Below are 13,640 nucleotides of genomic sequence, written 5' to 3'. Positions count from 1 at the left end.
AGAAATATTCATGGGGTGGCAAGATGGTGGCATGGAGACTTTAATCGTTGGTAGAAATATATGCTGATTTAATCACAAACAAATCACACATATCAATATTTGCTTGGGAAAGGCACCCAAATGAAGGTATTTGAACTCAAAAACGTTAGATTATTGTGGCACATTAGTAAAGCATTGAATAGAAATATCTAAAGGTGACATTAGAAGTCAATATATTGTTTTATGTATTTCCAAATATGTCTTTTTTTCATTGAACTTGTTCAAACAGCAGCCATTTAAACTCATACTTCCTCAGTATATAGCTTATAAACAAGTACAAGAGGCAGGAGAGATTTAAAATTAAAATGTGAAAAGAGAACAAGATAATCATTTGATTGACAATCTGTTCAGGCCTCTTAGCAGTATATGAATGTAATAATGATGAACACTTATCTTCTACCCTGTGAAAATGTCTCTACATGCACAATGGCGATGATGCAGATATCTTACCTGTTTCAAGATGGTGTAATTTGAGCCATCCACACTTAGCTTCCGGATCTCATGGTGGTCCGCCATAATTAGAAAAGGCTCTTCAGCTGAAATGAGGAACAAGTAGCATTAGAGGACTGGTGGGACTCAGTTATGAACTGAAATTCTGCAAGTTGAGGGATAAAAAATCAGGCTGACCTGACAGAGCTTTGCATGTGTTAGGGTTGCGCTCCAAGGCTTCGTAGCCATCCACACATAGGCACTTGTAGGAGCCATAAGTGTTGATGCAGCGCTGGCTACAAGGAAGGGTAGTGGAGCATTCATCCACATCTACGCAAGTCTTTCCATCATCCTTCAGGTGGAAACCAGGCCAGCATTTACACTAATTACATAAAAATACAATAAAAAAACAAAAACATGGTAGAGATGAGAGATAAATTCAGGAAATGTGAGACAAGACCATCAGTTTAGCTGTTTGGTTGCTTAGGCTTGGTTGAAAACACTGACCATTAGAGTTCTTTCTTTATGCAATGCTTCCTTGTGACCAAATTATAAAAGCAGTGCACTTAAACAGGTTGTGCTTTTACAGTTATTTTATATCAATTTGTAATAAAATACAATATATTTCAGACTTAAGTAAGTTTTTTTTCCACAATGTGATACAGGACAGCAATGAAAACCTTGCATCTAGCATATATGATGACATCAAAGCTTTGATATAGACATACTGTACCACGGCTCAAAAATTCCATCACACTTCAGTGACCAGGGCCCACCAAAAATAACTCAAAGTGCTTGTATCAGCTGCTCTGGACCCACTGCAAATCCCTTTCTTATCCAAAGTTATAACCTTGAGGGCCTTTCTGCTGATCTCCCTGTTCAGGCCACAAATGGATGAACTAAGGGTCTGCATTGATGTGCTCTCTGTCCAGCTCTGCCCCTGTCACAACAGGGAGTAGAGGTTTTCTGTGCTTTCAGCCACTTTTCTGACGCAGTGAGCACTGTTTTACGGAAGAGTAGAAGAGGAAAATCCAGGGACAAAGGCATAGACTACAGCAGTCTTACACCAGTGATGGCCACTGGAGCACTCCAGCGGACATGGCCTTGACCTGGATTCAACCCTTACATCACATGCCACCATTGCCAAACATGGCACAATCGGCGGCACAGTGAGGGAGCGCAGACAGTTGTTGGCATATCATTAAACTCTCCTTACAGCATTCAAGGTTATTCAAAAAGTGAGAGACTAAATGTATGTATGCTCCCACCCATCTTTATCTGTTTAATGATATGCAAAGTTAGGCTTGATTCATTATTGGTCATTAATCATTCATGTCCACACTGTTACTAATATAAGCTACACATTTTACCTGCTACTAATGATTCTAGTGCTTAGAACTGTAGGTCAGTCAAATCTATAAATGTTAAGACTGTAGTGATATATTTTAAACTTGAATATTACAATGCAAGTCACACATGTCACACAAGTCAAAGTAGGACAAATTATAGCTTTGATATTTACCAATGAACACTATGTATTCAGACCACTCAATGTAACTACCTCACAATTTCTATTAAGTTTATATTGCCATCCGCAATTTTACTGCAGCCTGGTTTAAACTTGTGCTGAATGAATTATACTGAATGAACCAGCTTTAGCTAGGAAGTGATTTTGAGGGGGAATGTATTTCTAAGCTACTGAAGTGTGACTAGTCCACTGGTCACTTACCTTGTATCCCACAGGAAGATCTTGGCAATCCTGTGTGCACCCACTGACTCTGCGGTTCAAGCATTCGTTCACATTACAGTTCCTCTCATCCGACTGGTCTCCACAATCATCTCTACCATCACAGAGATTCCTCTCAGAGATGCAGCGTCCATTGGAGCACATAAAGAAGGAGCCATTGCACAAGCTTCCTGAAAAGAGCAAGACACGACTGTCACTGGCACGACGCCCTATAATTTCTCAACAAAGTTGGGGAATGTTTTTGACCTGACAATGGATCTTGACAGATTAATTCCTTTCAAGAAAGCTCTCCTGGTTGTAGCGCCTTTAGTTTCCACCATATGTCCCCGCCAGTTTCCTGGGAGAGTGGTGCTGCTGGTGACACTGATGAAGAGATTCCAGCTGAGAGCCAAACAGCAGTCTTACCTGCGGCCAGACATTTGAGGTTCAGGGGCAGTTCGTCAGAGTGGTCGGGACAGTCTGCATAGCCGTCACACTCCCACTGAGAACTGAGAAGACAGCGTCCGTCCCCGCAGCGAAATTCCTCTGATCTACATGAGCGATAGACTGAAGAAAGAGAGACAGACACCTTTTCATTAAGTTACACTGGGGCTTGGCAGTGACACAGCTTTAGTTTAGCATATGACTTTGGCAAATAAAAAAATAAAGCCTCACAAGGCAAGATTTCTTGAGCCATTGTTCACATTTCAATGAAGCGCGTTTTTAGTGTATATAGAATAATTGCTGATAAACTACTAAATCAAGTCATCTGGAGGTATAATGGCATTCAAAAACTGAATGGTCCAATATTTTAAGTATAAATATACATTTTTGCCCAAGTCATTGAAAATCAAGGCTGTGTGAATTTCATCTAGTGGATATTGCATATGCTGAAATAACACCCAGGTGTCAGTAGGGTTAACATATTATCAAATTCCAATAAAAAATAAAATCCTAAATAACAGAAACTCAGACAGAAACTCAAACTCTATATTTGGCAAAAATAAAAAAGCTGTTTTATAGAAGATCATTCCATCATTTAAATGTAATTGTATCTTATAATGTTGCAAAGAAAACTGGAATGCAGTAAGTTTATAGAACACTCTCCTCCAAAATCATGTTTTTTTCTATTTTAATATGCTTTTATTTAGCTGGTGCGTTGATTACAATAAGCACAATAAGTAAAATTTGTTTCATTTTAGCCCTCCATGTAGGGTCTCTAGCTCAGTATGGCCACATGATTTAAATGACTTTATTCTGGGCTCCAACTGCACAGTGAAATTATTTTTTATTCACTTTAACTTTTTATTCCATTTTAATATCTCTCTACTACTACCACGGACAACCCCAAGGTTGAAACATGCAGAGTTCACCATGGAAATGTGAGATTTTTTTTTTTTTCAAATTGCCTGGTTCACCTTTCAAGGCCATGAGGGCATGTTCATATACCATTGGTGAATATATAAATCTACTTGCCACATTCTACTGACTCATCAGACCCATCTCCACAGTCGTCATCGTGGTCACAGACGAATCGCTGGGGGATGCATGCTTTGTTGCTGCAGCGAAACGAGCTGTCATCACATGTGTTGTTGGGTGCTAATGCATGAAAAGAAGTGGGTTGATGGACTAATTAATTAATAAACATGTTTGTCTAAACATAGCACACAATATGCGTAAAATGTCAACATTGGTATCTGTGTTTTCTAAGTGTTTTTCTGTTGTTTAGTCTCACATGAATCGTTAAAGTACCAATTTTTAGAAGGCAATCCAGATTACCCCACTTAGAGGGCTGCAATTGTGCAAAAACCTCTATTGTACACTACTTCCCACTATATAGTGGTTTTCTTATTCTTGTTTGGAATAAAAGTTACACAGGGATTTACAGTAGGTGTTCAGTGGGTTACATGCTCTATGGGCTATTGTTTTGAGTCATGTAATCAAAAATTCTACAAGGATAACAATGTGTAAACAAGAAATGATTTACATTAAGTTCATTTTATAATTGTTAGAGGCTATACAATGTGTCGAATGAGAATTTACCACAGCCAGCTGCAGAAAGTTCATCACTCCCATCAGGGCAGTCCCTTTCACCATCACAGAGCCAGCGTTTCGGAACGCATGCATACGACCCAGGGCAGCTGAACAGCCCTGGAGCACATGTCACTAAGCCTGAGAGGAAAACAGGACCACATGCTCTACTTTCAAAAGCCAAAGAATACAATGGGTCAAATGTACCACTGAGAACACTAAGTACAGAGGACACTGAACTGAAGCAGATGTATTTGGTTTTGTTAGGATGGTACCTTCTGTTATCAGTGAACATTTACCAGTAATTCCAGTAAGTCAAAGCATATTTTCTGTCTTTATAGAAGATATCTGATGGTTATGGTTTGAAACTTACATCCCTTTATATAAATGTATATTGTGCAGCAGTTCCCCTTATTCAAGCTAACAAATAATAACTGTACCATTGTGAGTAACAATTATTTACTTGGATTCTGTAAGTCAGCAATACTCTCCTTCATCTTAGGACTGCCCTTTAAGGCAAAAGAGAACAGACGAAAAAATTGGCTGCACTGAGAAACAAAGGTAAATACAGTAGTTCAATTAGGCATGTATAGCTCAAACGCATATCTTCCCTTCAACAAGAATTGTGCCTGGGAAACCTTTGGGCCATTTCATTAATATTTCCATGACACCCCATTACAATCCAATTATACAACTAATGTTCACACAGCAATTCTTGTCTCTTTATTGTGGTTGGATTCTTTTTATTTTACTGTAGAATTCATTACACGCACATCTCATTCACCCATTGAAATAGCTGTGCCTCTTGGGCCTCAGTTATAAAAAATCTATTTGCCTCAGTTCCCACTCAAATCATCAGAAATGCCTGCAGTCTCATTTGTTGTCTCATTAAAATTGTTTTGTTTCTGTCCATTCATTTCTAGCTCTTATAGGGGAACACATGGAACTGCCACACGTAATATAGCGGATGTGACCTTTTACACCAACAGCAGATTCCCCATGACATCTGAAAGGGCACTAACCACAGATCTGCACACTCTCGTCAAGACCATCCTCACAGTCGTTTTCCCCATCACACAGCCATTGTTTTGCGATGCACTTGTTCTTTGAGCAGGCGAACTGGTTCCACAAGCATGACGAGTCTGTAGAGGGCAGTGGGAAAGGTATTTCAACGCCATAAATCAAAGAAAGTGGGGAAGAAACAACAACAAAAGTGGAATACCCTATAGAAGGGGCAGAGTGTTTTTAATCAAAACACAACAAGTATGTTTGGCTTCTATTTGCCCCTTGGCTTGCTTGTTTTTTCTGTAGTTTTTCTGCTTAGCAGCACGCATGAGTGTGGCTGCCACACAAAATACTTTAAATATATATATTTTTCCTTTTCTCTCACAAGGAAGGACATTTTGATACATGGTCCCAGTTTCTGTGCAAGAAAATAAATCATAAACACAAAACCAGTGTCTACATGAATTATCTTATCAATTTCAAAGCACTTAAGTATTAATTATTAAGGTGTCTTTTTTATTTGTAAAGAAACTAGGTTGCTACGGGTGACAAGAAACAGTGGGATGTCAAATAAGAGAGCACTCTGCTGATCACTGTGCAAAAGCTATTGTGTAAAATGTGGATATATTCATAATCTGTGCTGAGTTTGTGTCACTGAGCCACCCACTCTCCCTGGGGAGCCGTTCTGTGGTCTCTTTCTCTCAGATGTCAGGACTGGCAAAGTCTGCCAGAGCTTTGATGAGATGTTGAGAGAAGGAAGGGGGGATGTGTGCTCTAGGTCAGACCACAGCACAAGGAATTATGGATCCTACTGAGGGTGGGGGGTAGGGATTGGGGGGGGTCTCTCACACTGCGTTGCTTTCCTTCCTGTCAGACTTTGTACATCACAACCAGCTTTAGGTACCCTGATTCAGTGATGTAAGATAAGCATTAGATAAACATTAAATGGCTAAATCTGGAAACTGTGATTATCCAGACTTTCTGTACATGATACTAAATTTGCACTTCAAATGCGAACAGCTGCTTCAAGTGTATAACAAAATAGCAGGTCTACAGCACATTAAAAGTATCAAAGAAAGTCTTTCATGTCTCATTTTCAATAGTGTCCCACACAGTAGAAAAGTGCATAAGGCATTGTGAAGTGATGAATGGCTATTTCATATAATCAGATGTGGAATTTGAAATTTCTGAAACGTAATGACATTTTCCTCAAACCACTTTGCCTTTGCAGTCAGATTATCAGTAGCTGGAGCTTTTTATATGATAATTAACTTAGAGGAATGGGAATGTTGTCTATTTGTCCTGAGAAAGCTATTCAGAACTTCTCAGAAAAACGTGGCATAATTCATATCAGTTCTGATATAAGCACATTTGAAGCATGGGATGTTATCATTTCACACAGGCACAAATGGCATTTTGAGATAAAGGAATGGAAATGATGTTCATATGTTATGCATCTCTCTAACAACACTCATAACCAATTTACAAAATAAATCAGATAACTTGAAGAGCATTAAATATGAAACTGAATTGTATTGAACTGCCTTTCTCTATCTGTTGCAAATGAAATGTGAACAAAGGTGCTGCTTAATTATACATGAAGAGCTAACCAGACAAGTACGAGATCCGTAACATCTTTGTCAAACAAAGGCAAAGCATGTAAGATGGTCACCTTTTGTCTGTGTTATTATTCATGAAATGAGTCCTTGATGTTATCAGTCCCAAACTGCTAGGGTCTGGCATGTCAGCATACTAAAATAATGATCATAACGATAATGATGGTATAGTGTTTAACATGATTACCATCTTACTTAGTATGGGAGCATGCTAACATTTGCTTATTAGTGAATAAGATTGTCATTAGTTTTATTTGATCACTAACTAAAGTATTGGACAAATTTGACCTGACCTGATGATGGTGTTAGATGGATGTGTGTGCCAAATTTCATTGCAATACATTCAGTCGTTGATACATTTCACTAAAAAACACAAATGTCAACCTTGAGGTGGCACTATAGAAAGTCAGGGGATCGCCAAGGCCTGGGAACCCTGAATGTTGTGCCAATACGTAATGATCCATCAAACTGAAATAATTCACTGGATAAGTGGACATTTTTACCTGCAACGCTAAATGAAAGGTGAACAGATCACAAAAGATATTAGGATTCATCCTTTTGGCACAATGACTCATTGTGTGTGTATGTATGTCTTGAATGGGATGTGTTTTGTGTTTATATCATTGCAAATTACAACTCCCTTACGTCTCAGAGAATGCAATGCAATACTCCTTCAGGTCTACACACGGATGACAATGCTACTGCTGATGGCTTCATGACTTCTAACACTTTAATAGGCTAGACCACACAGCCTATGGGTTAGACAATACAATAGGCTGAGAACTCAAATGCAGGAAGCCAGTGTTTTGACATTGTATGGACTTCTCCATCAGATCTAATTACGTTTGGCATGGGTGTGATGGTGTTGAAGCTTAAAAGCTACTCTGACCACCAACATTGAAGCACCCAGTCAATTTTGCTTTGATGCCAAAAGCAATGACATGCTGGGAATGTGTGTGAGCTGTTGGTTTTGAGGGCAAATTATATTAATCTATACCATGGCTTAATTATGGTCCTACTGTTTAACTGGAGAGATCTTGACTTTGTCTTTTCATGCATACATTAGCACGGATCAAAGCACAAGTAAGAATGTTCCTGCTGCCTCTGGTAAGGGAAGTAGAGGAGTGGCATTGTAATGTGTAATCCTTTCATATGTCACCGTTTTCCATTGAACACATATTACCATCTTCAGTATAACCGTTTCGGTGACTGATGGCTCATTAATTAATTGTTACACTGGAAGTGCTGTATATTATAATTCAAAGAGAGAAGGGAAAACTTACGTCCTCAAAATCCTCTCTCTGAATTCAGGGTCGGAATTAGACTTTCAAACAAGCAGCAACACCCACTTGAGAAATCTCAAACACACAATGAGGGGGAGCAAAACAAAGTGTAGAGAAATTGCCTCATGGCATGATAAACAATCATCTGTTGTCTTTCTGTCTCCTCCTTATATACTGTATGCAATATTTGTTGCAGGCCTGGATCTATTTAAATGACAAACGTTACAACAAATAGCTTCTTGTTAATGGAAAATAAATATCCTTCCAACCGCCAACAGTGTTAAATACTTCAACCAAATACCTCATCTATTTGTACCCGTAAGAGAACAAAATATCATTTCAGATCATTGTGTAGAAGCTCTTTCATGAGAGTAAGATTTGTTAGTTTACCACACTGGAATTCATCTGCACCATCCTCGCAGTCTTTTTGGCCATCACACAGCCACACACTGGATATGCAGTTCCCACTTGGACAAGCAAAGTGGCCTTCCTCGCACTTCTGCCCATGGGAAACTGGGACGAACAACAAAACCAAGTCAGTCATCTGGGCATTAGCAATGATTGAGGTCATTATCTTTTCCTAAGCTCTCTCTGAATCTCTTATTCCACTGTCATAATCATCTCTGAAAATGAGATCTGTCTTAAGTCTTTTCTAATTGAAGCTGGCTTCCTTAATCTGTCTCTAAATGCACACGCAAAATGTGTGTCTTTGAGTGTGTTTGTGTTGGGTGCTCACCCTGGCAGTTGGCCTCGTCAGCATAGTCTCCACAGTCGTTTGCTCCATCACAGATCCATGAGGGGTGGATGCACAGCGAGGTGGAGTTGCAGCTGATGAAATCTTTTTCATTCACCCCCAGCTTGTAAAAGTGAGAGCAGTCGGTGTGGTCTGAATACAAAACACAGCATCACAATAATTGTCTTGTCATAATGGAAGTAGTGGAAGGGGTAAGGGTGAAAGGGGCAGTATTCAATTTGATCCAAGTGATGAACATAGATGTAAGTTCCTGGATCCATGTGATCTGATACAGGTAGAGTGTGTTTACATTTTCATTTGAATATAACTGCAGTACAAATCACAAGCTAAAGGACTTACTGCAGCTTTTTTCATCAGAGGCATCAGCACAGTCAATGACCTGGTTACACCAGGCTGAGCTGGGTACACAGCTCCCATCCTTGCACGATGATTCTGATGAGCCACACGTGACATCTGGGGGAGAGAATTAACATTTCAAAAAGATAACATAACAGAAACAGCACTCAGAGACAGTTACAGGTACAGCTCACAACAATACTTAAAACCTCGATCTGGGGGTGGTTAAAATTAGCTGCAGGTTGCAGAGTGCCCGACAGAAAAGGGTTTATGATAAGTGGCGGCATCTGTGCAGTTGAACTGCCTGTGCTATGAAAATTGCCTAAAATGTCACGACCCTCTTAGTACTGTGAAAGAGCAAATCACACTAAATATGCAAGATGGGCATTTTAGCTTTGTTGTTCATTTACCAAGTACTGCACAATGGCTCGGGTCATTTCATATCTCTGCATTACATTATCAGTATATAACTTGCATAATACTATAATTAAATGTTCTAATGTTAATAGAGTAAGTTATTGTTGATGTCCTATGAAAAAGAAAATGCAAGGCTAAAGATGACACACCATAGTGAGATAAACTCCTTCCTACAATCCCAGACTGCTGAGTTGGAAGGTCCACATTAATTATGAGAACACCTCTGTCTCCTTGTGGGCTCAATCAGCTTGGTGCAGTATTAAGAGTCTATATATCTTGATATTTTCCCACTGTAGTCCAATTACAGCATGGAAATAAACACAACTCCTCTTTTTTACTGGATTATTTCACCATCAAGGTCAAAGCAAAATCAGTCTGGCCATATTGAAGGGACACAAAGTATTGTCCAGGCTCTCAAAAGCATCTTTTGAGGGTGGGGGTTGGAAGCCGCTTTGAATTTATGCACACTTTATGATCTTGGGGCTCATTAGACAGTGAAGGCTTAGCACAGCATGTGGCCTAGTGTGCCATATTAATATAAGCATTGGTGTGGCTGTATCCTGCCCTCAGAGGCAGGAGGGAACAGGAGATCAAACGGCTGTGACTCACTGTTACAGAAAGCTTCATCAGAGTTATCCCCACAGTCATCGATCCCGTCACAGAAATGACTGTTGGCCACACACCGTTGGTTGTAGCAGGGCCTAAAACCTTTCCGACAACTCCTGTTGACTGAACACAGTGAAATTCATAAATATGTTAGAAATGACCAATACTTGCCAATTTTTTGCACCAGAAATGTCAACAGGTTCTTTTAGCAATGGTTTCTACATTAATTCTAAATCAAACCAATAAATAGGGTTGTGAAGTGTTTCTTACCACAGTATTGCATCTTCTCATCTGATTTATCTTTGCAGTGGGCTATTCCGTCGCAAGTTAGCTGGTAGTCAATGCACTCGCCATTCCCACACTCAAATTCAGTGTGAATGTTGCAGGAGGAATTTTCTGCTGCAAAAGAAGACAAAGAGGGTGAACTCTGACCGTTCAAATCTCAAATCTCTTTAAAACTAAACAAATGTCAAAACTATATCTGGATGAACTCAACATTTCAGTGCATACTGTAGTTAACTCATTTACACCAGTTGTAAATTTGTAATGTAATAACTGCAATAAATAACCCCAATACCTTAAAATTCAACTTGAGGGAAATCTGGCTGTGAAATGCCTGGCGTATTCTGATATTCATTTGATATACTAGACTGATTCAATAAAAAAATGTCCACATTGTACTTTTTCTGATTTCAGTCGTCATGTATAATTTCCAACAATCTCCCTTTCTACTCTTCTACTTGCAGCTTCACAATTTAAAAATATGAAACTTCTTGCTCTAGTAATGAGTGGAATCGGGGTGTGGTGGAAAACCTGTCCTCCTCTACCTTGGTACCCAGGCTACCATCCAGCTCTTCTGAGGCACTTGCCATGTTTAGTCTGGCCAAAGCTTGCTTGTTTGAACAGCTCCTCCTACCTTATGGTCTATCCTCACATTGCATTTCAAATTCAACCAGCAATGTGTCAAATTAGAGAGCCAGACACCATCAAAATGCTTTTGTCTTGTGACTTTAAGCAGGGAACTGTGACACCCTATGCTTTCTTTGTTTTCTGATGTCTGCATAAACTTAAAGTGGCACAACGTTATAGCTTTAGTTTCCAGAGCTGTATTGAAGATGACTTCTGGAATCATTACAAACTTACTGCTTAGTCACAGAGGAAGAGACAGCAGCTGTTCCTGCTTTCCTGGTTTTGTATGGTTATGTACAAAGTAATCAATTCAAACATATAAAAGGGTCATGTAAGTGTTAGCTCAAGTAAGTGCCAAGTTCTTGCTCATGGTGGGAAATGTTGGTTCTCTGTAAGTAATTAAGGAGTACGGTCCAGACCTGCTCTTTATGAAAAGTGTCCTGAGATAACTGCTGTTGTGATTTGGCACTATACAAATAAATTGAAATGAATGTAAACAGCACAGATAAGAGATATGACTATGGACAGAAGACTGGTTACACTATGCATATAAATGCAGACATTGTAGATATGACTTTTTATAGAATAACTAATCCATAAAGAGTGCCATTACAATCAATATCGTGTACTGAGAATGTTAAAAGGGTTACCATTTTTTGGACTCAGTATAATTCAATTTAAGGCTCCTTAATGACTTACACACACATCTGTTGTCATCTAACAGCACACGTTCTCCACGGCAAGTGCAATTGACCCTCCCAGAAGGGGTCAGGAGACAAAGGTCGCCGCAGCCTCCGTTCATGTGTCGGCATGGGGACAGCTCACCTTCAATAACAATCAAACAGAACTGATTAAGCGGTCAGAAGCAGTGGAAGTAAAAATCTCACGGGGCACACTCTCTCTTTTAGGTGTTGTCAGACATCAGATATTCAATACATTCTTAGTCACAGATTTCCACATCTACTGTATCACTAGGAAGTTACACATTTTGATTCTCTGCTCACAATATGAAGGATTCCTAAATAGTTGGTAAATCTTGAAAGGAGCTCTTGTTTTTTTAATCTGAGGGCCTGACACCAAACTTGATCTTTACTTTTAATTGGTGAGAAATAGGATATAGATTTTTCTCTGTAAAATTCCATTACAGTTGGCACTGGAACAGTAACTAATAGGAATAAGAGATAAAACACTAAACCAAAAGTAGGCAAAATAATTCTCCAAAATCAATAACACATTTCTATGATTCTTTTTTTTTTTTAAATAAATGGCAATATGTCAATAAAGGCATTCTTATTCTCTTATTCTACTTTTGTATTTCTTTTCTTTAAACAATCATGGGTAGTTAATGTATGAATACAAGGACAGTTATTTTCTTAAAGGCATGTACTAATACTGACTATTATCCTTAATGATAGGTAGCAAATGTGTGTAGCTCTGTGGGAATCATGTATTGCACTAAATCACATGACCAAACTGCAAACATAACCTGTGAAAAAAGTGCTAGTCTAGTCCTGAGAGAAAATGTAGAAAAAGGAGCTAAGCAACAACATAAGAAATACCAAGTGCAAGTGTTCTGAAACATGCGTGTCTACCTTATTACCTGCCCTCCAGCCATGTGTATTTTATTCATGAGAGAAGAAATGTTTCTCTGTTCTGCAGCTCAGGTAAACCATTTGTATGATTATTTATAGTCAGGATGTTCATGACAAGGAAAATGCAATAAGAGGTTAAAACTGTAAAGACCAAAAACAATAAATTGATTAAAAGCTCTAACATTTCTGGTCAGTGCACATTGTGCTGTAGACTTGCAGCTGTACTCATGCAGGTCATGGGATGTGATTATTTCCCATGACGAGATAAACTAGGAACAGCATGGCTCTCGGCATCTGAGTCCAACCAGTGGGACACGCTTAAGCCCACTTCCCTTTGTCCTACTTGGAAATTAAACTTTATACGACACTTTGGAGACTCCCTTTACAACATAGGCTACTTTTTTTATTAATTACCTCTGAAACTTAAGTTTCTAGCCATTCTAAATAAGACCATGTTCATTTATCATTCCTGCTGTTGTTTGTACATCAAAATGAAGAGCCTTTTAAAAATATTTTAATTTTAGTTAGAGCTGATATGATATACCGATGGGCCGATATTATCCACAAACATCGGCGATAACTGACTTATTTTTCTTCATTCAAGTATAGAATATTTTTTATTATACTTCATTTATTTATAGATAGCCTATTTAATACGATTTCATTACAGATCTTCTCCAGACACGTATTAAGACATGAACAAATAGTCTGCTTGAAAGAATAATGTGTGTCTGATATTTTTCCACAAAAAAAGTATAACTTTCCTCAGTAAAATCCTTAAAAAGGTTATCTACCTCAATAAAAATTTCACATACTGGACCAAAAAAGTCACATACTGGACCAAGACAGACTATCTGTGGTGTCACTTATAGGCCTGCCCCTTAAAATCTGATTTTC

General features: G+C 38.8%; 1 protein-coding gene across 1 annotated transcript in view; it reads right to left on the bottom strand.

Annotated features, from left to right (window-relative positions):
• lrp1bb (low density lipoprotein receptor-related protein 1Bb) overlaps window positions 1-13,640 on the bottom strand; it is a 239,920-nt gene that overhangs the window by 45,969 nt on the left and 180,311 nt on the right. The window contains exons 45-57 of the mRNA XM_035675905.1: window positions 11,851-11,976; window positions 10,513-10,641; window positions 10,246-10,365; window positions 9,223-9,336; window positions 8,866-9,015; window positions 8,520-8,642; window positions 5,248-5,367; window positions 4,238-4,366; window positions 3,671-3,793; window positions 2,621-2,761; window positions 2,198-2,385; window positions 667-850; window positions 490-575 (exon numbers count right to left, since the gene is read on the bottom strand). Of these exons, the coding sequence (XP_035531798.1) occupies window positions 490-575; window positions 667-850; window positions 2,198-2,385; window positions 2,621-2,761; window positions 3,671-3,793; window positions 4,238-4,366; window positions 5,248-5,367; window positions 8,520-8,642; window positions 8,866-9,015; window positions 9,223-9,336; window positions 10,246-10,365; window positions 10,513-10,641; window positions 11,851-11,976 (1,733 nt within the window). The remainder of the gene's footprint in view (window positions 1-489; window positions 576-666; window positions 851-2,197; window positions 2,386-2,620; window positions 2,762-3,670; window positions 3,794-4,237; window positions 4,367-5,247; window positions 5,368-8,519; window positions 8,643-8,865; window positions 9,016-9,222; window positions 9,337-10,245; window positions 10,366-10,512; window positions 10,642-11,850; window positions 11,977-13,640) is intronic.

This window comes from Morone saxatilis, unplaced genomic scaffold (genome assembly GCF_004916995.1).
Source record: "Morone saxatilis isolate NCDOM2014 unplaced genomic scaffold, NCSU_SB_2.0 Contig5, whole genome shotgun sequence".
In the NCBI taxonomy this organism is placed as follows: Eukaryota; Metazoa; Chordata; class Actinopteri; family Moronidae; genus Morone; species Morone saxatilis.
The sequence above is the reverse complement of the archived record's forward strand: the minus strand, read 5'-3'. Positions and strand labels throughout refer to the sequence as shown.